At 41.5% G+C, this 23,115-nt stretch overlaps 1 protein-coding gene across 1 annotated transcript in view; it reads right to left on the bottom strand.

Moving 5' to 3' along the window:
- The window catches only part of LOC132326323 (transmembrane protease serine 11E-like), a 42,744-nt gene extending 20,157 nt beyond the window's left edge, over nucleotides 1-22,587 (bottom strand). Inside the window, exons 1-4 of the mRNA XM_059844323.1 lie at nucleotides 21,930-22,587; nucleotides 13,305-13,426; nucleotides 12,481-12,599; nucleotides 37-104 (exon numbers count right to left, since the gene is read on the bottom strand). Coding sequence (XP_059700306.1) covers nucleotides 37-104; nucleotides 12,481-12,599; nucleotides 13,305-13,426; nucleotides 21,930-22,093 — 473 coding nt within the window. The 5' untranslated portion in view covers nucleotides 22,094-22,587. The remainder of the gene's footprint in view (nucleotides 1-36; nucleotides 105-12,480; nucleotides 12,600-13,304; nucleotides 13,427-21,929) is intronic.
- Nucleotides 22,588-23,115: the final 528 nt, after the last annotated feature.

Genomic DNA, 23,115 nt, shown 5'->3' with positions numbered 1-23,115 from the left:
ATCTCAGCTGCTTGCATTTATTATAATCTCACATACCTCACTCTGATTAAGCGTGAACGGATGTATTTTTTCCTTAAAATGGAATTGTAAAATGTCTTGTCGATCTGTTGAAAAAAGAAAAATATAAGATAACACCAAAAAAGGAGGGAAGCAGACATATAGCTGGAAGGAGCATTCAGAAAACAGCATTCAGTTACAGACTCACAGCTTATAGAGCCAAGAAACATAATGCAGCCCAGCCTCTAGATAACATTTGTCCCAGACCTTTTCTAACCATTTCCCCTTTGACCTAAGGCATATCATAAAAAATCTAGCTCATTTTTCTAAATGTCCTATGGCTACATCAGTGTGCCTCTGCAGTGCTGTCTCATCCACTCCCAGACGTAATGAGAAATACATAAACATCCTTGGAACACACTGCTGCACTCTCCCAAAGCACAGCTTCCTAAAGGCTGCCCACAGAACGGATGCAGCATGCTGTGCTCTGCAGTGCACTCAGCGTCTCTTGTAGGGGTCCTTTCTGACACAGCATTTACCCTTGGTCTTATAGAAATCTATAGCAAAGGCACTAATAATTTCAAATTATTATTAGATTATCATGCTCCCCTATCACCCTTGTATTTTTCCACGTGTTTGGACAATCGTCAAGGAATTCTCATCGGAAACTGGAAATCCAGGACTCCTAAGGAATCGATCCCCAAATAACATCTTTACCAGTTCCTGCTCAACTACATCCTGTCAGGATGTCATCTCAAGATTGCAGGATCGGTCTGAGACAGCTCAGTGTGATATAACATGGCATGAAATTCTGCCAGGAATGGCTCGGGATCACTGGAGGATTGAGAAATAGCAGAGTCACTGGTGAGTTATGCAGCTACTCCTCCTACCATCAAGACCCAGTAAATTGAACATATCCTGTAAACATCAAATGCATTACAGGGAAAACTGCACAGAAATGCTTTACAACATCATGTAAGCTGGTTTTATTTTAGTTTTTAGCCCTTAAAGGCAGTCTATTTTAGCCAAGTTTCAAGTTGTTCTGTTTCCCAAAGGAAATGAAAAAATAATGGTTCTCAAACTATTAATATGTTGAAATATGTCAGATACAGAAACAAGCATGTAAGCATGAAATCTGGGGGTGATTCCTCCCAAGAAACACAAAACCCCTATTTTCCAGCCTTGGCTGTCACAAGATGAAGCTTTGTGGCATTACACATGGATATTAAAGCAGAATAAGAATAAAATGAAAACTGCACAATGATTATTTTAAGGTGATGTTAAGCATATATTAGTAAGGAAAAAAAGAAACATTTTTAATGGTCACGCATTTAGCTGATGTTTTACCTTGCTCTTACTGCAATTATCTGCAATTAGTTTGGCATTTGAAACAAACAAAATTCTATGGAAAAAGACATGTCAACTTCCACAAGCTGCTGTAGATATGCAGAATGCATTTAATCCTCTCACTTTGCAGATTGCCAGCTGCTATCATGGCATTTTATGATGCATCCAGTTAAAAAGAGTTTTATTTCCTATAACTCCACCTCCTGTTCCACCACAACCTCCCCTGGTTATTGGAAGCAGTTGCCCTTAGACAAAAAGGGGGGGTTTTACTTTGTTTTTCTTTAATGATAACATTTGCTTATCATTTCTGTTGCAGTGTTAACTGCTGCACCAGTGATTGTGTAAGCAGAAGCATGTGGCTGAGCAGCACTGCCAGCTTTGTGGCATGCAGTGGCATGAGCTATCTTCAGCTGCCTTGTCTTTGAGAACTTTTGAGATCTTTGGGACAGGGACTCCTTTGAGGAGTGCTTTGCAATCAAAAGAGAGCCTTGAGCTGGGCTGAGATACACCTCAAGCTGCTGCATTGCTAACAAGCACAGTGAAAGCAGAGTGACTTTCAGCTTGGGAGTGCAGAAGGCAGGAATTCGCAATCCCTGGCAAGAGAGGGTTGTGTCCATTTGACATTCCCAAATCCTTTATCTCCTCCTGACAGCTGGATTTTCAAGATACCTTACTGTCTCAGATGTCAAGTGGTTTTGCTACACTTTCCACTTGCACTTCTGCAGCAGATACAGGGATCCTTACTTCTATCACCCATTCTCTTGTGTATCTCTGTTACAGCCTAAGCAGCTTGTGTGATTGTGGGTTTTGTACTCCAGACACGTTCAGCTTTCTCCTTTTCTCCTCAGCCTGGACCGCTTCCTAGTTGTTCCATTCAGTCTGATTAGGAACCCCGTGTGCTGCAGCAGAGACAAAGACTTCCAGTGGTGGCTCACAAAACACAATTACACACAGTGCTTTTAACAAAAAGAATCTATGGAGTCCAAACACAACTAAACTATCAGCAACAGATACTGTTTTCAGAACATTCAATCCAGAAGGTGTGTTAGTTATTTTCATGGGGAGAACAGGAAGCATATGATTTAAAATTATACCAAATCTGTGTTACTTCCATCCTCTTTCACACTTTCATATCTGAATGAGAAAGTAAACACTTTTTCCATTATATACTGTCACTAACTTTCCCACCCTTAAGAGTTGCCTTAGCACTACGTCTTCCACAGACAAAAAAATAACTGAAGGGTGGCTTTGTTATCAGTGAACCTCACAGGGCCTTTAACACCTTCAAATGTGAGCTAACATTTTTTGCTCTTGCAATATTCTGTGTCTTATCATGAAAGAAGCCCTAGCCAAACCTCTGCACTGTGGCCTAGCGCTCACCTGCTGATGAATTAATTTGGCAAATATGATCCAAATCTCTTCCTTCCTTCAACTATGATTTTGGTAACCTGAATTATTAAAAGTTATTTTTATATTCATATCGAGTTTATATAAGAGGAAAGTATGTAGGAAGATGCTGTCAGATAAAAACTTTCAGAGATTAACTATATTTTTACAGTTACATTTTTACAGTTCTTTTTTTGGTGAAGCCTTTCACACACCAAACAGAAAACATTTCTCTCCAGCCTGCTAGCAGCTTTCTTTTCAGCTTGAGTCATAACCTTTGGAGCAAAAGCAACTACGACTTTGTCCAGTGACTAGGTGTGGCCTGGTCCTGTTTGCGAGAAGCATTTAAACTCATATTAAATGTTTTGCTTTGATTACAGCCCCTCAAAAGTGACACTGTCGTGACCAGATTCCTTAAATTCACCACTGTCTAAATGCATCTCAATGCTTTTCCTGGCCCTTGTCTAGCAACAGCTCAACTGCGACAGCTGTTGCTGCAGGCAAGGTCTATGAGCATTCTGAACCAAGTGCCAAGTCCTGCTCCTTTCAAGTGAGAAGCATTTTCCTGACAGTCTTTATTTAGAAAATGACATTTATAATTTCCTCAGTTTAATTTCATATTCTCCAAACTTTTTACTACACTTCTCTCTATGCAGAACAATTTTCTTAGACAAACTGGACTTTGTTCCTGAGTGCTGGTCCATCCAATACAGTAACGAATAGTGGCTAGCACCGCAGATGCAGTAAGAGGGCAAAACATTCCCCCCTCTACAAACCCAGACAAAAAGGAAATTCTTCCTTGTTCCTTGTAGCCAGAAGTTGTTTTGTACTTTGATGAACAAGACTTATTTTCCTATTCTGTTTCAAAAAACTCCAGATCTCATCATCATCCTCTTTTTCTCGTGTCGTACCATGCTCAACCTCCTAAGGCCCATGAGCAATCTACTGAAATCTTTGTGATTCTTTTTGTAAAAATCTTTGTTATTTCAGAGTCACACAATATGTCCTTCCTCCCTGGGACCCAAAAAAACCCAAGCTCTGGAACTAGGTCATGACAGGGATCCCATTGCTCCAGGGTAGTAGAAACTGACATGAGCTGGCCTTGCCCAGATGTGTGGCTGTGTCTGGAAGTGACCCAGCAAGGCTGGCCGTGTCAAGCCCTTGCTTTCTCCCACCACACACTGCTCTGCCACCGCACACTGGGTCACAGGGTTTATCAAAAAGTTATCTTAAATCTAGTTTGACAGAACTCTCCTCAGGAATATTTGCTGAATGCACTGAGTTATTTGCATGGGATGTTCCAAAGCATTCAGTAGGCATGGGAGCACAAAGCCTCTTGTTGCTCAATAGTATTGCTTTTCTGCCTGCTGCCAGTTTAGTCTTTCAACAGCTATCCTCATACCACATTCTTCCTCTTACCTCAGTAGCTACTTAGGATGTGAAGCCTATTATTAGTGATATCTAAAGCTTTTTTGACCATAAATAGAAATTGTAACATACCACTTGTTTCAGTGACTCTCCCCAGTTTACAGCTCAACATGCTGACACCCCTAGAGCTGACCATAATACAAATCCAGTAGCCACTCCTTTGAGAATCTGACATTTTTAGTACCCTACTTTCAGCTAAGGGGTTGAGAGAGGACACAGGGAGAAAGCCTGACAGGGACAGCAAAAAAAAGTGTGGCACTGTTCCAAATCAGGATGTGGACATCATACTCTCCTTGGAAACAGACAGTCCAATTACTACCACAACCCTACAGCCACAGTCCTGGCCTAAGGTGAAGAAAACAGACTTGAAGGAGAGCAAGTGCAATGGTCTCCTTGCCTCCAGCAAACCAGAGGACCAGAAACCTGCCCATCAGACACCACACACACAAAGACAGCAGGTCTCACAGTGGGCAAGAGCTGTGTGATCCCAAACGTCAGCAAATGGCATCACAAACTCCTCACGGGGTTTAAGTTAACAGGGCTGCTAAAGCTGAGGGGTGAGTAAGCACTGCCTGACTGCACTGAAATAAGGAGCTCAGCTGGATGGCTCCCAGAGGCCACATCTGCAAAAGAGGAATAATTATCCTTGTACAATTGTAGTTCCTAAAAAGATTGGTCTTTCGGATAAAAGAAATTAAGAGGACTAATACATGGGATAACGTCAGGATTTAAAGTACCATGCTTATGCTTGGTGCAACCAATTTCAAAGGCATGTAATGACATGGGTGTTTCATTATAGTTATGTGTATTAGTGACAGCTGGAATTAAGGTCACCTAAGTATTCTCATTCCTATTCCCTGCTTTCAATTATCCATAATTAGCTTCCTAAAACTTTCACGCTGCTATTAAAATTTTGTCCACTTAGGGGGGCAATTTCCAACTTTGGGAGAGAAAATCAGGTTTGGTAAGAAAGGCATCTGTGCCAATATCCTGAGAAGGGCTTCGTGGTTGGGGATTTTCTTCTTCCCAAAAGAGCACACATTCCTCAGGAAAATTATAATGTGCATTCTGGATTTTTTTTTTATATAATACTTAGAGGTAAGGAGTTGAAATACAAGACCAAATACCTCTTAGGAAAGTAACAGGTTTGTGAAATCTAAGGAAAATCGTTGGTTATGTGTTCAGCTTACAAGTGCCCAAATACTACCAACCACACATCTTCAGTATTGAATTTAGATTCTCCCTTTGGACAACACCAGGATCTAAGCAGCCACTCTCTTGACCAGCCAGATTTTGATCACTGGTTTGCATCTTGAATCACTTCATTGATATAATTACTTGCAAACAATGCCGTAATTCTGGATTGTGAGTCTGTAATTAAGATAAGGTTCTACCCTTAATCACACGCACTATGGATAGCTGTGCTTTGCTTCATTTTGAATTCCTTTTTCCACATCCATTCTCTTTGTGCACATTTTATAGCTTTTCATCATGCACACTGGATCAGTGCTAAAGTTACTTGTTTATTGGGGGTGAAGTGTCTTATGATTTTTCTGGATTTGTACATGCATATTACAACTTCTGCTTTGATGAACCAAGAAAAAAAATGAAAAAGAAAAATCAGCTTTCATGCCTTTTACTTGAGAAAATTGTATTGCATTAGTAAGTCAAAGAATGAAAGAAGTTGAAGGATTACTGAATTTACATGGGAAAAAAAGTTGGATATTAGACATATTTTTGATAACTAACGATTTCATCTTGAAAATTAATTAAATTTAGGTAGACCTCACCGAAAGTTTGAGCTCTTAGAGGTGATGAAAAGCACTAAGCCATAGGCCCACTTGCTACACTGCATCAACTCACACCAGCATTTAAAAGTGCATTGTATTTTCTTCAGTATATAGTTTCCTGTGCTAAGTTTTCCTGTGCTAGTTTTTCCTGTTTTCATGTGACCTATGTAAACAGGAAAAACTGGAAACAAAATGAAAAAGCAAGAAAGCCTGCCAGTTTTTAAATCTATGCTGTATATACCTACACCAGTGGTCTTTTTCTTCTTTTAATTTCAGTAGGAACTTCTAAAAACAGCATCAAAAGTGAGATGTAGGTGTTTCCTGTGAGTTATTTCCGCTCTCAGAGTACAGCATTTCACCCATGTCTTTAGGGCCACACCTGTATATATACATACTGACAGTCAAGTGTGCTGTCAACCTCTAATTCCAGAGCTAAACAAACATGCTGCCAGGCTGTCATCTTGGCCACTGATCCACTGCTGTTTCCCTCTTGGCTGAATTACCGTGGAAAATCCTTTCTGCTTTGTTTCTAGCCCCAGCCACCCATAGAGGGCACCCCGCTTGTACGACGCTAGTCCAAGGACAATGCTTCCTATTTGTGAGTCATTCCCTTAAAACTAAGCTTACAAAGCAGAAGTTGTCAAATCCCATGAATTTATTTTGGTTCTTTTCTTCTCAAAATGTTCCTTAAATAACATATTTTACATAGATAATTTTTTTTCCTGATTTTACAATATTGTTTTTCAGAAGAAAAAAAAGGAAACTATTATTTTATAAGTTTCTCAAAAGCTGAATTTAAAAAGTTTAATTATTCTGGCTTTTGTACTAGAGATGCATTTGTAAATAAAATTACCTTTAGTGATGAACAAGAAAATCTTTCAATAAAAGCTCTACTCTTTTCACCTCATATTGGTACTATGTAATTACTTGAGGGAACACATATAAAGCCTAGGAATGCTTGAGTTTAAATAAAGACTTAGGTTTTAGATTTTGGGATCTTTATCTGTAAACACTACCAAATCTCTTTTGGAATTTATTACATAGAGAACATTCTTACTCACTCTGTTCTGAGGGCTGAGAAGCGCTGAAAACTCTGAGAAGTCCTTGGAAAGATCTGGCTGCTGCAGATACCATAATTTCTTATTTGGCTAATTTATATTACATTTTCTTTGGTTTTAGGGGCTAGGAGGGGAAAATAAGTGGGGGTTTTGCACACACAGCAAATGCAACTACATGATACTTGTAGATACCTGCACTTTTCCATTTGCTGTAAAAATGAGAGTCATGTTGGACTCCCTTGAACTTCAGCATACTCCCTTTCTCAGGGCATGTTGACTTATCACCTCTAAAATGATCCTCACAGTCTGGTCTCACAGAACAAATATTCTTTAGGAGTGTTTCAAAAACCTGCTGCCTTGGGGATCCGCTCCTACTGAATTAACCTCCCGACATAAGGACCATGAGGCACTGATGGAGCAAGCCCCAGACTTTTGAGCTTTATCTAAACACCCACGTGGAAGGTGTGACAAACACACCTCATGCACAGTTTCACCTGGCTTCGCAGCTATGTGCTCTGAAGGTTTTGTATTTCACCACCCTCTCTCTCCCAAATACACACACTTCTGCTCCCCAGGAAGACTTGAGTCACGTGTGACCCTAAAAGGCCAAGTGCTGTAAAACAGCAGCCTCATCTGCTCACTCACCAGTGTTCTTGGTGTTTTCAGATAGCTCAGCTCAGATGGAAACTTTAATCAGAACTCTGACTGACCCTTTGGCCCTGTAGATGTGACAGTTATCTGTTCACAACTTATAGGATTCAAGATACTTCCCAATATTGGGATGATGCAAGCTTATCCCTGGGTATAAAGCATAGAGCCTTTCAGTTACAAGCATCAGTTACAGGATTCTAACCCTTCCACCAAACAGGGTTATCAGGTGTCAGAGCTGGGGGGAGGGAAGGAGGTGCGTGACACCTGCTTGCTCCTCTGTTTCTTCTCCACCCAATTCATAGTGAGAGATGTGCCTTAGTAGCCTCTAAAATCATCATCTGCCAAGGGAGAAAATTGCCTCTTTCCTCACCAGTTCCAGTAGAGGGACTCCTGCAGTGAGCCCTTCAGCCTGCTGAGAACAGGCACCATTATCAGAACTGTTGTGCAGCGTTTCCAGCAGAATCTCAAATGCCTCTGCAATACCCAGTAGAGACATTAAATTAAACCCACACTAATTCAGCTCTATCAGATAGGATAAACTTCAAGAGCTGTGTTAATTAAAAACTTTCCCCCAACACCTGTACCTAAGGACATAGAAGATTATCTTGTCCCTTGAAGTAGCTGAAGCAAAACATCTATTTCTAAAGGAGATGTCCTGTCGCACAATGCTGAGTTCTGAGGTGAAAATTACTTCATCAAATTCCATTAATTCAATAGAAATATTTGGATAGGCAGTAGTTTCCCAGGGGAAAATAATATAGTGCCCAACCCCTCTGCCCAGATCCACCCAGTTAGTTCTGTGCTGGTTTCAGATGTTGGAAGGATAAGGGGGTAGTCCAGGTGACTTCTGGATTGAGACAAAAGAGAAAACCCATGTCAGTCCATTCCATGGCTCAAGGCACTCCAGGAGGGAAAACAAACACCTCAACTCTTCCCCAGCCACCCAACCAGCTAAGGAGGGAGCCAGGCTACACTCATGCCTGAAGAACATCCATCCACCCAGCACGCAGCCAGGCTTACTAGCACATGGGAGCAGGAGTGAGTAGGGAATGACAGGACAAAGCCCCAGAAGTTGGGAAGGGTACAGTGTCCAGCACAAAGTTCCACAGAGACACATGGACTCAGAAAGGGAGAAGCAGCCACACAGCAGGGCTGGGAACAGCTCTGGCCAGAGAAGGAGACAGGGAGATAACAAGGTGCCTGAGAAAGGAGAAGAGTTGCATAGGCTCTCCTCGAAGAGGGGAAAGCCCACCACTTCTAGGAAGAAGTATCAGAAATTTATCGTAGTGGCAAAAAGAGCCAACAGGTACATTTACAAATCCCTGATAAAGCCTGATGTCTGTTTCTGTTGAGCAACCAGCCATGTACAAGGGATCACCTGTTGTGGCTGCTTGATATCGACCTCTCTCTCGCAGCTAGAAACTTGCCAGCCTTCAGCTGAGACAACTTCCACTGAGATTGATGCACTCATTTCAAGTTCTCCTGACTGCACGTCCTCTTCCCTTGGGGTCAAAGATGACTTTCTACACAAGACACAACACCCCTCCACCCTTTTTCCTGCACACAGGGCAGTTACTGCAGCTGCCCAGAGTAGGCAACTGGGATCATCCCAGTCACCCGGGTCTATCTCATTGTCACAGCTCCCTCCCCTCTTTGGCATGCCAGAGAGGCTGAAGAAGAAAAGCTTAAAGCAGGGCCTTGGAAATCTCCCCCAGGATACTGTTAGTAAGAGGGTAGTTAGTGTCTGCAAGGCGTTCTTGGGAAATCCAAAAGAATTAATACATTTCGTGGGAGAAGAAAAAGAAATCCAAGTATGGTGAAGTATTGGAGAAAAACAATGTGTAAAAGTTGTGCAGATGAGCCACACAATAAGCAAACACACTATAAAACAGAAGCTCCTTGGAGAAGGAGCCATAAGGCTGTGACTGTGCCCTTTTCATCCAGTGTTAAGAGGAGACAGTCTGGCACAGAGCATTTTAGCTTGGCAAGTGAAGAGGGACTGGTCCAACTCGAAAAGCGAGGAGGCTCTGGTGAGCTGGAATCTCTCTTTCCATAGTGGCATTCATTCAAGTCTGATTTTTCAAGAGAGCACAAAGGAAACACTCACAGACACTTACAGGAAGCCAGTCAAGGAGCAAAGACCTTTCATCATCTGTTCCTCAGTCCCCCCAGCTCCACCCCAGAAGACATTTTCCAGACTTTCCAGTCAGCCCTGAGATGTTGACTGGTGCACCAGCTTCATCAGCTCTCTGGCATGATCTGGCTGCATTCCCTCCCACCTTCAATGAGATAAGAGTCAGGAATGTTGTTCACACAATGGGTGTTACTATTCAAATCTGGAAACCAAAGCAAACATCTGGCACTTGCTGCAGGTCTCAAGGAAGTCATGATATGGCTTCCATATGGAAGCAAAAACATTTTTCATGGTGAAACACCAGCTCTGAAATGAGCTCTTTTCTGGGTCTTTCTGGAGACAAATGAAGGAGGGATTCATCAGGAAGAGTCAGACAAGGGAACACTTGGCAGGGAGTTGCACTAACTCAGGTAATTTGAGTGCTTCTGATTATCAGAGATGATTCACTTCTGTTCACTTTGCACCAAGTATTGAGAAAGACATTGCATTTATCTGCACTGACTCACTGTTTCACAATGTGAGCTTAAGGTATCCTTACTACTATGACAATGGGAAGGCTTGGACACCCAAAACCAGCCAGGGAAAGACTGCAAGGGGTTTTGGTAAATCCAGACAAATAAAGAACTCAAGTCTCTCCTCCTCTATCACAGAGTTGCTGCAAAGATGCTGAGAATAAAAATGCAATTGTTTTGAGACAGATGTCTGTCAAGATATCAAGAGGATACGTGTGTCTGGAAAGATTGCTTTGATTTTTATCACCACAAGATGAGTTTTGCTGTTAGAAAATCAGACTTAGAAGGAACACATTGTTTTATTACTGTATGGAGTTGCTTTCAATAAGGTTACAGACAATTCTCCATCTCTTACATCCTTGTTAAATGGAACACCTGAAACTAAAACCACAAAAAGTCAAACTTATGGCAGGGACCATTTATATAAGGAAAGATTTCATAACATTTCAGAGAGGAACATAGGATTTAATGGCTGAATTAAGGACAGCTCTTAAGAAAGATTACAGGAATGAAGGAAAGACAGCACAGTTCTGTGTATGTTTGTTATGGTGTTACTTATCAGGTACAATTAACATGCCCTGATATAATGGTTCTCACTGCTCAACCTGCACTGGTATTTACTGTCACTACTGTCAGAACTGCTCAACACCCAGAGAGGAGATGGGGTTTCTAAAGCATTGGCTTCCATTCAAGCATCTAAATTGATAGCCATGTTCAGAGGAAATCTGATTGCATTGGACACTGTCTGAAAGAACTCCTTAGCTAAAATGAGTGTTTCTTTGCCAAAAGAGGCACATGTTTTTTAAAGGAAATGAAGAAGAAATGGAGTGGGAGGAAGGGATACAACTGTACTCAGTGAAGCATTAGTCCTCAGACTCCTCCTCAGTTCTTGCCTTTGTTCCCCCTCAGCAATACACTGTGTCTTCTTGGTCAGGGAGAACATTCCCTCTCCAAGGTCCTATATCACAAGGTGAAAATTATTGCAATTATTAGGCAATAGCTGTAAAGTGGTACCAGCTAAGCAAACATAGCTCGTGTAAGACTCTATGCATACAGATATGCACCATAAGTACATACTGGGAAATCTGGCATGGGTCCCAGATTTAGACAAAGAGGGCAGAAAGAGAACAGACACATACAGAGAAGAGGAAAACTTGACTAAGATCACTGAAGCCCTCAGCAGTGGAGCTGTGAAGAGATGTCAAGTCCCTACACAGTACCCTTCTTCTCCAGAGCAATGTCCAGCACAGCTCACATTTTGTTGTGGACAAGTGACATTGCCCTAAATTAAATGATAGTGGGGGGCAAAGCATTGTCCTATTAACTGGGTATCTGTGCATGGTTGCCAAACAGGAGGTAAGAGATTTGCATCAGATTCTGATGAATGAAACACAAAAAGATAGGAGCACAATCACATGCTTATTGTTGTATAGAGATGAACTCTGTAATTAGCATCTCTGGGGTAGTGTCCCAAAGAGAAAACAAGAAAGGAAATTGCAATGTGTCTATTTATTTCCATAGCTACTGTATGACTGAGAGCCTCTCAGCAACCTCTGCTATTTGTAGGAGGGTTTCCCAACAAAACATACCAAAGGCGCAGGAAAAGGGCCCGTGTGTTTTTTTCTCAACACACAGTAACAGCCCAACAGGTAGAGTTCTCCACCCTGTAAAAGAGAGGGTGTAAAAGAATGCTTTCCTTAGAGACAATGGGACATAAATCACAAAGCCAGGCTCAGGGCAGGGAGACAGAACATGAACAAATGATGAGATTAGCTCAGCTGATTAGAGCCTCTTGCCAAAATCACCAAGGTTGTGGGTTCAATCACTGTATGGGCATTTCACTTAAGAGCTGGAGTTCACGGTCCTTGTGAGACCCTTTCAGCTGAGAGTATTCTGTAATCCTATGATCAGTGATATAGGAGGAAGCTGAGATTATTTTAAATATCTGCTTCACCACTGCAGAGACAGAGAGAAGTGACAGACTAGAAGATGCCAAGTGGCAAGCGCCTGGTGTGCCAGGTATGATCATGCCTCTCCTGCTATCCATTTCCCAGGTCTGCCCCCCAGGGGACTAGAGGGTACACCAGACCCTGTGGTCTCCGGGTGTGCTGTTCACATTAATGACTCTTGTATTATCACACAGTCCTTAATGGAAAGGCACAATGATCCAAACTTACCAGTCTCTCAACCCTCTCGCTCAGGTCTCTAAACCTCCCTGAGGATTGTCTGGAAAATTCATTCTTGTACCGGATGTTGGTGATTTTTACATTGGCACTGTAATAGAACAGCTTCTGATCTGTAAGGGAAAGAAGAGGAACAGGCAATACTCAAAGTACCAAGATGAATGAACTTTAGAGAAACATCTGGCACTGACTGATATCCTGACATCTAGGGAGTGGATGAGCCTTCACCTGTATCCAACCCATTCACATACAGCTTCCAAAAGCTAGGAGCAATCACTTGATTCATTTAGGTGATCTAATCCAAGTTTTCCCAGCAGTGACATTTCTGGCCAACCAACAGCACTTGGGGCTCACACAGAATCACAAGCGTCACCTTGCTGCTTAGTTACCTTCCTTCCTGGCCTGTCCACTCAACACCAAGCACTGTCAGGAAGCTGCTAGTGATCAGAGAAAGGGAACAGAGAAACACCCTAGAGAGACACACAGAAAGCTCTGTTTGCCACTCATGTAAAGAAGACCAGACACTTGTGTGTTGACTTCATCCCAGAAGTAGATCATGAGAAAAATGTGAAACGAGTGAAAGTAAATGAAACCCAACAGAAACCACAGCCCTAAATCACCCTGCAGAGCAGGAAGTGTTTCTAGGAGATCTGCAAAGATGCTACATGAGGAAGGAAAGAGAGCTCTAGAGAAGCCAGTGTTTTTTCCCCCAAATAAGCTTTAGACAGACTGGTGAAAACTCACCGTGTCATGTGGCACAACAGGCACAGAGGAAATTCACTAAGAAAAGAAATAGTGATACATTGTGCAAAACTTACCATATGCCAGAAAATAAACTAGGAGACCAATGGTGATAGCTGCTGCCACTGCTGTTCCGATAACGATCACAGCAATTTTCCAGGGCTCAAGATGTCTTATTTTGATAGGTGACTGATGAATTCTGGGGAAAAATAATAACAAAGGGAGATTATTAAGATACCCTTTTTATTTAAGGCCCCCATCTCCCCCCCAAAAAATAAAGCTAAAGTTTTCTCCCTCAACATCAGTTGATTCTTCCCAGCAATACCAATTGACTTCTCACCCAACACCCTTGAAAATGAAACCATGACACAAGACTACTTTGAAATAGGTGTTGGGATGTGCTAAAAGTCAAAGAACACAGACAGGTTTGACAGTTTTAGGTATTATTAGGGCCAAATCAAACAGGAGTCTTACTAAGATTCTCATGTGACTCCCAACTAGAAATTTGCAAGACCAAAACTAATTTTTCAGCTAGGTGAACTTTCACACAGCAATGTACACAGCTTTCAATTGTTTGAGCAAATCAGTTATCAGACACACTGGCATCTTTGCTCCCAAAACTGCTTTCTGCAGTAAAATTGGGAAAAATGTACTATACAAAGTATGAGGTGCTATCTTTACATTATTCCAGCTGCTCAGTCCACTTCAGCCTTCAAAACAGAGCTGAACAAAAAGAGAAAGAGATTGCAGAGGGCCAGCCTGTGTTTCCTGTCTTATTCAGACTGAATCTAAACACAAAGGCAAGTACTGCTTTAAGCAGTATTTGCTACAGTAATAGAATGACAAGGACGGGCAAAGACATGTGAGTAGGAACCTCAGCAGATGCTTCTTTCTGCTGTGCTCTTAATTATGTGGGTACTAATCCAAATTAACTCATGGAAAGCCAATGGACAGTCAGTATTATTTTTAAAACTCCCTGAAAAAAAAGTTTGTTACAGCAAATTCTGTCTTTGTCTATAAACTCAAAGACCCCTTAAGAACCTTAAAGCCATTTTTTCTATTATCAGCCATTACAAAACACAGAACAAGAAGCCATTATTTTTTGTAAAGAGTCCTTCATTCTGTTTCAGACACCTCACTCATGCAGACATGCACTCCTTCAGGTTAAGATATATTACACCAGCCCACATCAGGAAAGCAGGCTGCAGGGATCCTCTTCCCAGGGTGTCGAGAGGCACCTCAGTGAGTTCCCACATACAAAGTACACAGAGCTCACTCCCAGAGCACACACCCCATGAGCCAGAAGTTTAAATACATTCAAATAAGTTGAAATAATTGCAAGTGACCCCTGCAGCTGGCACAGGAAAAGGACAGCAAGCAACTGTGCATGGCTCATAAATAGCAAAGCAGATCCTGATATTTCATTCTAATTCCAGTGTGATGCCTTACAATTACAATCTTATTACTTTGGCTTGGAAAACAACTGACTCAGGCCAAATATCATGATATGTGATTGAATGAAAATGGGAGTAATAATTTGTCACTTGGATCTGTTCTGACTTGTTCTGCACGTCCTATTTAGTGATTCCTTCCCTCCTGCTATGCTGTATAACAGCCATTAACCTCTCATCAAGTTTGCGTCAAAACTCATTGGTGACTCCATAGCAAAAAAAAAACCACCCCCAAAATGCCAAACAAACAAAAAACAACAACCAACCAACCAACCAACCAACCAACCAACCAACCAAGAAGACCCCCCAAAAAACAAAGACTGAAATTGAATAGTCCTCCAAAATTATTTCTGAGACCTCCAAAATTATTTCTGAGACTACTGTATGAAAATTGCCTTAAAACTTCAACTGGAGAAATGAAAAATATGAAAGTATAAATGGTCAGGACTCTACCTCACTAACAAGAATATTTCTAAGTTGTAGTTTTTAGGTGAAATCATAAAGTCAGTGGTGAGTTCAACATGCATTTGTTGTTTTATGGTTTCTTGGGTTTTTTTTCCCTCACTTCAGGTAAAAGTCTTTTGTATGGCTTATGTGCTTTGCAAATGTATCTATTATGTTTGAAATGAGACTGAGTTACAAGAAAAGCCAACAAAACAAACACAAAAATGCATTTAACTTAAGACAACCTACTCTTGTCTTCTTGTAGATACTCTCATTTAAAAAGCAGTTGTCTTGATTAGGCTGCACAGAAGGAAAACACTTGGAAGATCTTCCAGCTGTAATGATCCTGGCATAACCTCAAACCAAAATGCTGGGTTAGAGAAGCCCATTTGAAAGGCTGAATGCCACCTCTGCACCACAATAGGGTGAGCCTGAAGAAATTACTGCCTATCATATCAGTGAAACAGCAGTTTCAGACCAGAAGCAACATGGCTGGGACACAGTTAAATAGAGAACTATAAATTTCAAACCTTTTCAGCATTCTCTGGTATATAGTGTAAAACTTTTTGTAACTCTTATTCTTTATTTCTTCTATTTCAAGTTGCATGTTGTCTTTAAGAAACAGAAGCCCCAGTCCACAACAGTTACTCACACATGTAATTCTACTCACACACATGACTTTCACCTAATTCATGAAACCTGTTTGAGAACATCATTTCAAAGAGGTGCAGAGGGGTTTCAGCACCAACTTCTAAACTGAATTTCTTCAAACAAGAAGCTGTTTGACAAATTCATCTTAGAAAGTCACTTAAAGGGGGGAGGAGGTGCTGTTTGGGACTTGGGTGCCTTTTTTCTTGATTTTTATCTTAAACTTTCCCCCTTCCTTTTATATATAAACAAGAAACAGCTGTTAAATTTTATCCTCCACTCCTAATTTCTTTTAAAAATGAAAACTGGTTTTAAAAAAAAAAGGTATTTTTGTGCAAAATATCCTTGGTTAGGCTGCACCATCTGGATAAACATCTTGAATGCTGCAGACTGAGAAGATTTTTAATCTAGGTCTTCAAAGATATCTGTGAGACAAACTCACAAAGATTATTGAACTGATAATTTTTATTCCCATTAACTTTGAACTTTATTACTGCTTTGCTGTACTTCCTAAGGTTCATTCCTCAAAAATTAATTATTTTATCTGACATGTCCCACTGTGTAAACTTGAACAGCACTTACAGGGATTCAGTGCACACAAGAGAAAGAACTATGCCAGGACTGAAACAAGTGAGATCCATGTGATGACCTGTCAGGGCTTGAACACTCTGGAGAGAGCTGATAAAAGTTCAACACTAAATTTGTTTTTCTCAGATCAAGAGTCAAGCAGTCTTTGCTTACTCCATGGGAGCTATGTGCTCAAAGCAAGGGAGCAGGGACTGAAATGCACACTAAGATTAAAAACACTCCAGCTGGGAAAGTCACTCTTCTACTCTGAAGTCCTCCAGAGTAGAAGTGGAAATTTTATGCCTGAACCAAATACCTGAAGATGAAAGCTCCCCACTGACCTCAGAGGGCTTTCTGACAAGGTCCCTTCTGCTTGCAGATAAGTGGCCTGTCCCTCTTCCCCAGGAACTCTGCTCTTTCCCAGGAAACCGTGTCTGTGCAGTAATCTTAAATGCACTGCAAACAAGGGCTGGGTTTCATCTCTTGACAGAAGACTGCTATGTCTCAGATTAAGATTTTTCCAATGAGGTAGAGGAGTGAAATACTTGCTGGCAAAGAGAAAAAACAAAAACTGCCACAGAATTGTTTACACTGACAGAATGATTTTACTTCTTTGTCCTCTCTTGGTTTCCTAGTAATTCCCAACATTGTCTCAGCTTTTTCAACTGAAATTCAGCTGACATTTTCCCAGAAATAGCCACTGAGACCTTTCCTGAACTGTGGTATGTGATTTGGAGCCCTGCATTCCATACTTAGGTTCCTTCACATCATGCAATAAGAAGACTTTCAGGAACCTTTTCCTCAACAAGGAGCTCACACCAATGAATGCAGAGCCAGAGAGATCCCTCCTGTTTGCATTACAGAAGGCATAAAAAGGACACAATTATGTCTGACTCTTAGTAACAAAAGAGTATCAAAAGAAAAATGTTAGTCTCAAAAGGAAATTTAAAATATTGCCTAATATCCTAACTTGGGTTTTTAAGGATGTTTAATAAACAAATGATAAGCATTGCATTAAATAAATCATAAATGCACTTGCCTCACTGCAGCTTGAAACTCTTAGTTTATAGAAGAAATTAGTATCTTCTACCTACTGAAATTCAGATTGACTTCTTGCAAGGAATCAGAATTAAAACTGCCATCTAGGAGTCAAACTGTCTGCTTCAGAGGAAAAGCCTCCAAGGTTTTCCTCACCAGGGCTGGAAGCACCAGTGGAGGTCCTCCATTACATGCAGTGAGCTTTGTGCCAGAGGCAGTGTCCAGCTAAGTCAGCATGCACCAGGAAAGAGAGCCCAGGCTTTGCTTTGGCACCCACCCACTGGCAGTGGCTGCTCAGGAAAGGTGCTGACAGGACAGGCTGATGAAAAGCCAAACCCAAAACAGTCACCTAGAGATGATCTCCTGTGGGCTATTACACGTCCTCTGCTTTTAGTCCTTCCTATAAGAGAGACATGCTTAGATTGACAAAACTTCGCCACTGCTTTAGGACCCATATACTACCTATCTCTTAAGGTGCTTTGAGGAAAAAAAAAGATAAAAATCACTATAGCAGTAGTTGTAATATTACATTACAATGTAATGTAATAAATACACAAATAGTAGGACAGTGATGTGCTTCAATTTGTTTGCTGAAATAAATCTCTTTACTGGTACATGAAATCTACACTTACCATCACTCCCAAGGAGCTCTGCAAGTCTGATTCAGCTCTTCTGCTGTCTGCATCTGTGACAGTTTATGTGGACTCAGAATCTGATCCAAAGCCTCCACCTTCCTCTGTAGTTTAAATGCTCATATTTCTGGAAAATAATACCTATTTCTGTGCTTTATACTTTATGTCCTGGTTTTGACTGAGATACAGCTAATTTTCTTCTTAGCAGCCGGTACAGAGCCATGGTTTAGGCTTAGTGTGAGAATAATGTGGGTAACACAGTGATGATTTAGTTGTGGCTCAGTAGTGCTCACTGTCAGACAAGGACTTTTCAGTTTGCCACACTCTGGCAGCGAGCAGATGTGGAAGGAGCTGAGATGGAGCATGGCCAGGACAGCTGACCTGAACTGGCCACAGGTATATTCCATACCACAGAGCATCATGCTCAGTATATAAGTGGGGGGAAGGTTGGCTGGAAGGGGCCATTCCCTGCTGTAGCATGGGCTGGGCATTGGTCAGTGGGTGAGCAATTGTATTGTACATCAGTTGTCTTTCCTGAAATCATGTTTTTTTTTTCCCTCCCTATTATTAAAAATAATAATTTAAATTAATCAACTGCTCTTATATCCACCTGTTGTTTTTTACCTTTTTTTCCCTAAATATCCTCCCCATCCAACTGGGATGAGGAGTGGTATGTGTGGGGTGGGAGTGGCTGCATGGCACTTAGCTGGTGTTTGAGGTTAAACCACAATATATAATAAACAGTTGCTAGGCTGGGTAGATAAACAGTGAAATGCTGTAATCTAGCAATGTATTTTCACTGGACAGAGATGGGGACAAATTTCTACATGGGAAAAATGCTGCTGAAATTAGAGAAAGCTCCATAGACAGGTGGTTCAGCTGATATTGAAACCCCAGGCAACTCTCCAGTGGCAGAGAAATTGGATAATTTCTGTGTTCAATTCTGTATAAAATCTGTCTCCCTGTTATCACCAAATTTGTCCACAGACTACATGAAGCTTTCAGATTGTCTAGTATCAGAAGCATGTCAAATTAAGCCATCCCAGGCTTTGTGTTAGCCTGGCTTCATTCAAAAGGAGGGTCTGTATTTAATAAAAAAAACCCACAAACACGGATAGAGCATGTGGTGGAAGCAGAATGCCTTGATTTGCAAAGCTTGTGCTGACCCAAAGTGCCCAATCATAAAATCTGCATGGGGAAAAAACAGTAAAGGGGAACACTTTGGAAACACCCTCTCAAAGGAAAAGCAGAGGCCAGAAAAGCTGCTGGGATTACTCTGAGGCTTGCTCAGGGAATGAAGATGACAAGATTTTAAGGCTCAGGAGGAGGTTTTGTCTCATTCTAGTTTTCCTGTCTAAATTGGCCAGAAACTGAGGGAAACATCAATGGTTCCAATTCCATATGAGTCAAATCAGCTGTGGTGTGTACCAGAAGCAAAAGTATTTCTTTTAGGGTTTCCTGAATTCAGGATCTGCTCTGGAATAAACTGAGCACGATGGGTTTCTCTTTGGCACCATGCAGGAACCACATCTGCCTCCTGCAATAATCGAGGTAAACTCCCACTAATGCCAGTGGCACATGAGTGTCCTTGCACCAGGGCTGGCATCTATTTCCTGCTACACCTCAGCAGCCTGTAATTTGCATTCATTTTGCCCACCTACTGCATGACAAATTGGTGCAAGTGGCACTGCATTTCCACCTGCATATTCACTTTTAGACTGCCGTATACCACACCAGCTTCTCTGCACCTCACCCTCCCAGGGCACGGGAGCTTCACAAGGAAGCTGCAGAGAGGACACTGCACCTGCTTCCCAGAGTGCAGGACACAGCACAACAGCGGGACAAGACCAGCAAGGCTGTCTACTCCACCCAGTTTTCCTCAGCAGCTTTGCTTCCTGAAGGATTTTACAGAGCACACGTCCCAACTTAGCTTGAAATGTTTTGAAAAGAGGCGTCTGGGAACTGGATAGAGCTAATAGTGAAACTCCACTCTTACAAGGGACTAAGGCGGAGGGGGACAAGCTCAAACAGCAAAGCCTACAGCTCCACACTCAGATCCACATCCTGCCCAGCAAAGAACTCTGGTTACACAGAGGCTTTGATTAAGACTAGGTAGTTTTCATCCCTTCCCAAACATGTAAATATTCAACACAGATTTTCCTCAATGTACTGTAGATTTTACAATAATTTAAACAACCATTTAAACAATTAAATCCTTTCCTAAATAGGAAGCAAGCAAACTGTACTCAGAGGTTATTTAACTACCCTCTAGCATACTGTCATTAAAATTATTTACACCACTGCTGATATCACAAGGACATGGCAAGTAGATTTACATCTAACTAGAAAAAAAAAAAGGCTTTTCAATTCTGTTAGGTGGAGAATTCTCTTTTAGTTTTCCCTGCTTAGGTAACAAACACAAACTGATAATCACAACTGATGGGGATTTCTTCCTTCCCTGACAGATAGAGTAGCATATATTTTATGTTATGGACATTAAATGGGACAGAAAATCTTTGGGTATTGAACAGGGTACAACTGAGCAGCACAGAGCCCAAAGATTAACTTCATCCTCTCCTGGCAAAGTCAGGACTATTGACTAAAATGATATTGTTTCCACAAAATGAGAACAACACTTCAGTGGGCACAAAGAATAAGTTTTGTCCACCCAGAAACAATGTTTCTATTTCAGCATGGCCTGAAATTATTTTAAAACCCCAACTTTTAAAAATACCGAAGATGGAAAAAAAAAGTAGTATCTTGCAATCATCCACAGCCATTTGCCCAAAGCAACACAGAGAGAAGATTAATGTTGTAGTCTTTAACAATCACACACGAAAATTCAACCATCCTGCCAAATCATTAGGATGTTAAAAAATAATTCAATTTATTTTGAATTTTGTCCCTGAGGTCATACTTTTAAGGTTCATCAACTGCCGAGACAACAACAAAAAACACACTCATGGGAGACTGAGCATTCCCTTATTGCCACAGGAATACAGAATCCAGTGAGTTAAACAGAAATTACAAATTCCAAGATGTTTCCTATACATCTAGAACCCAATCTCTCTTCTAACCCAAGATACAATAGTCGAGTGTTGCACCTGGAAGATTTATTTTTGTAAAAATACTTTGAACTTTCCAGTGCTGTCTGAAATATTGTTATGGTAAAACAAAACTAAGGATATCCAGGACCTCTGACTGCCTGAAGTACTTTCTGATGCAAACCACCTACTCATTCCTCCCTGAAAATAATGGCTTCTTTGTTAAAATACAAGGGTTAAAACCAGAATGACGAAAACCTACAGTGTTCCCCTTATCTAGTTGTGCTGCAATCACTTATTTAACCAGGATTTTTTGCAGGATTTGGGGGAAAATTATATTGCAACTACACCTGACCAAACCCCAAGTTTTTCAAAAATCATGTTACTAGCACTTGATTTTGACACAAAAGAACTTCTTGGTTTCTGCACTGCTCTGCTGTAGGCAGATTAAGATGATCAGAAGGAAGAAAAGATAAGTGTCAACCTGACATCGTCTTTCTAAACAGACAGCAAATCATTGTACTCCTGGCCAGGCTAGAGAAGGATTTCCTTCTGCATTTCTCACTCCAGCCATGTTACTCTTTTCATCCAGACCACAACCTCCAAAACTACCCTTTCATCCTGCAATTTCCTCTTCAGCTTTCCCTCTGTTTATCATCCCTTTTCAGGCTGCACATTTCAAACAGATCCAGGATGTACCCCAGGTCTAAAATGATGAAAGAGGCATAGACAGAGCATTGAGCAGCAAAGGTAAGAGAAAAAACAGATTTCTCCTCTGGATCTATGTCCTTGAAGCCCTAAAGCCTTCCCATAGACAGTACCCTTTACCACCATCACGACTCCAAATTAAAGTTGCCAGGTTCAAACACGCCACCTACTTTTGAAGATCCCATGGTAGGTCCCGGTAGGCCTGGTAGCCTTTCTGCCCACCAATGAAGGCTTGGCTAAAGTCTGGGCTGCGCAGAGAATGGTGCTGGAAAACGCAGGAGTCGCATTGACTGGTGTGACGGGAAGGGAAAGCTGTTGAATGAAGATCCTTCATTGAGGCACGGTTGGCGCAACACCCAGCACCCTGTGGGTTATTGCAAAATGAGGGAACGAACTTCAGAATAAAAACAAACAGAGGTAAGCATGGAGTTGATAAGGAGACTGCAACCTTCCGATCAGCTCCGCATCAAAGAGCTCCCCAGGCAGAGATGGAGTGAGCAGATAAACCGGCCCAAGCAAGAAGACTTGTTCTTCACTACAGCGAAACAGGAAGTGCGTGAGATTTCCCTTTTCCAGCACTCCCTTTCTGTCCAGTTTTTATCCCTACTGCAGGCCTTGCCCTGAGTGGCTGCACCTTCTACCTCATGCTCATGTAAAACCCACAGAGGAAAGGCACCACACTGTCCACAACGCTAAGTCACTTGTCTTCTGAGAGAGCCAACACAAAAACAAATATGGACATAAATAGCTTGGTCAGCCAAGCCTGATCTACCTCGGTGCTCACTCATCCACAGCTGTCCTGGACTCCCTTGGCATCAGGGACAAGACAACTATAAGTATCCAGCCTCCTAATTACATGTTAGTCATTTAATGGTTGGCATAACCCCGCCTGTGGAAAATGCTTACTCTATGAAAAGGGCCACCAATCTCCTTGGAATTCCCTTCTCCCAGCACAAATGTGATTCTTCAGAGCCATCTGGAAAGGGGAAAAAATGGAGATTCACTAGTGAGAAAACGTGCATTTACGTTGAAAATCGAAAACCACCAGACAAAAATTAAAATTACAAGAAAGCAAATCTGTTTTCTGCTGTTTGATGCACTTGCATTTGTGCCAAAAAGCTTGAAGCATTTGGTTTTCCCATAAAGTCTCAAGATTTCAAGTTATTTTTGTTGGAACATTCACTCCCTTCCAGAAACAGCCTCAGCATAAAGGGAGGGGAGGAAAGAAAAAAGACAGGAGGAAAATTTGAAGAAAATTTTACCAAAACATACCAAGTCATTTTCCATCTTTCTCCAAAGTTATCCATTCACAGGCATTTCAATGCAATTGTAGGAGCATCTGGGCAGACCCTTTTG

This window comes from Haemorhous mexicanus, chromosome 4 (genome assembly GCF_027477595.1).
Source record: "Haemorhous mexicanus isolate bHaeMex1 chromosome 4, bHaeMex1.pri, whole genome shotgun sequence".
NCBI lineage: Eukaryota > Metazoa > Chordata > Aves > Passeriformes > Fringillidae > Haemorhous > Haemorhous mexicanus.
The sequence above is the reverse complement of the archived record's forward strand: the minus strand, read 5'-3'. Positions and strand labels throughout refer to the sequence as shown.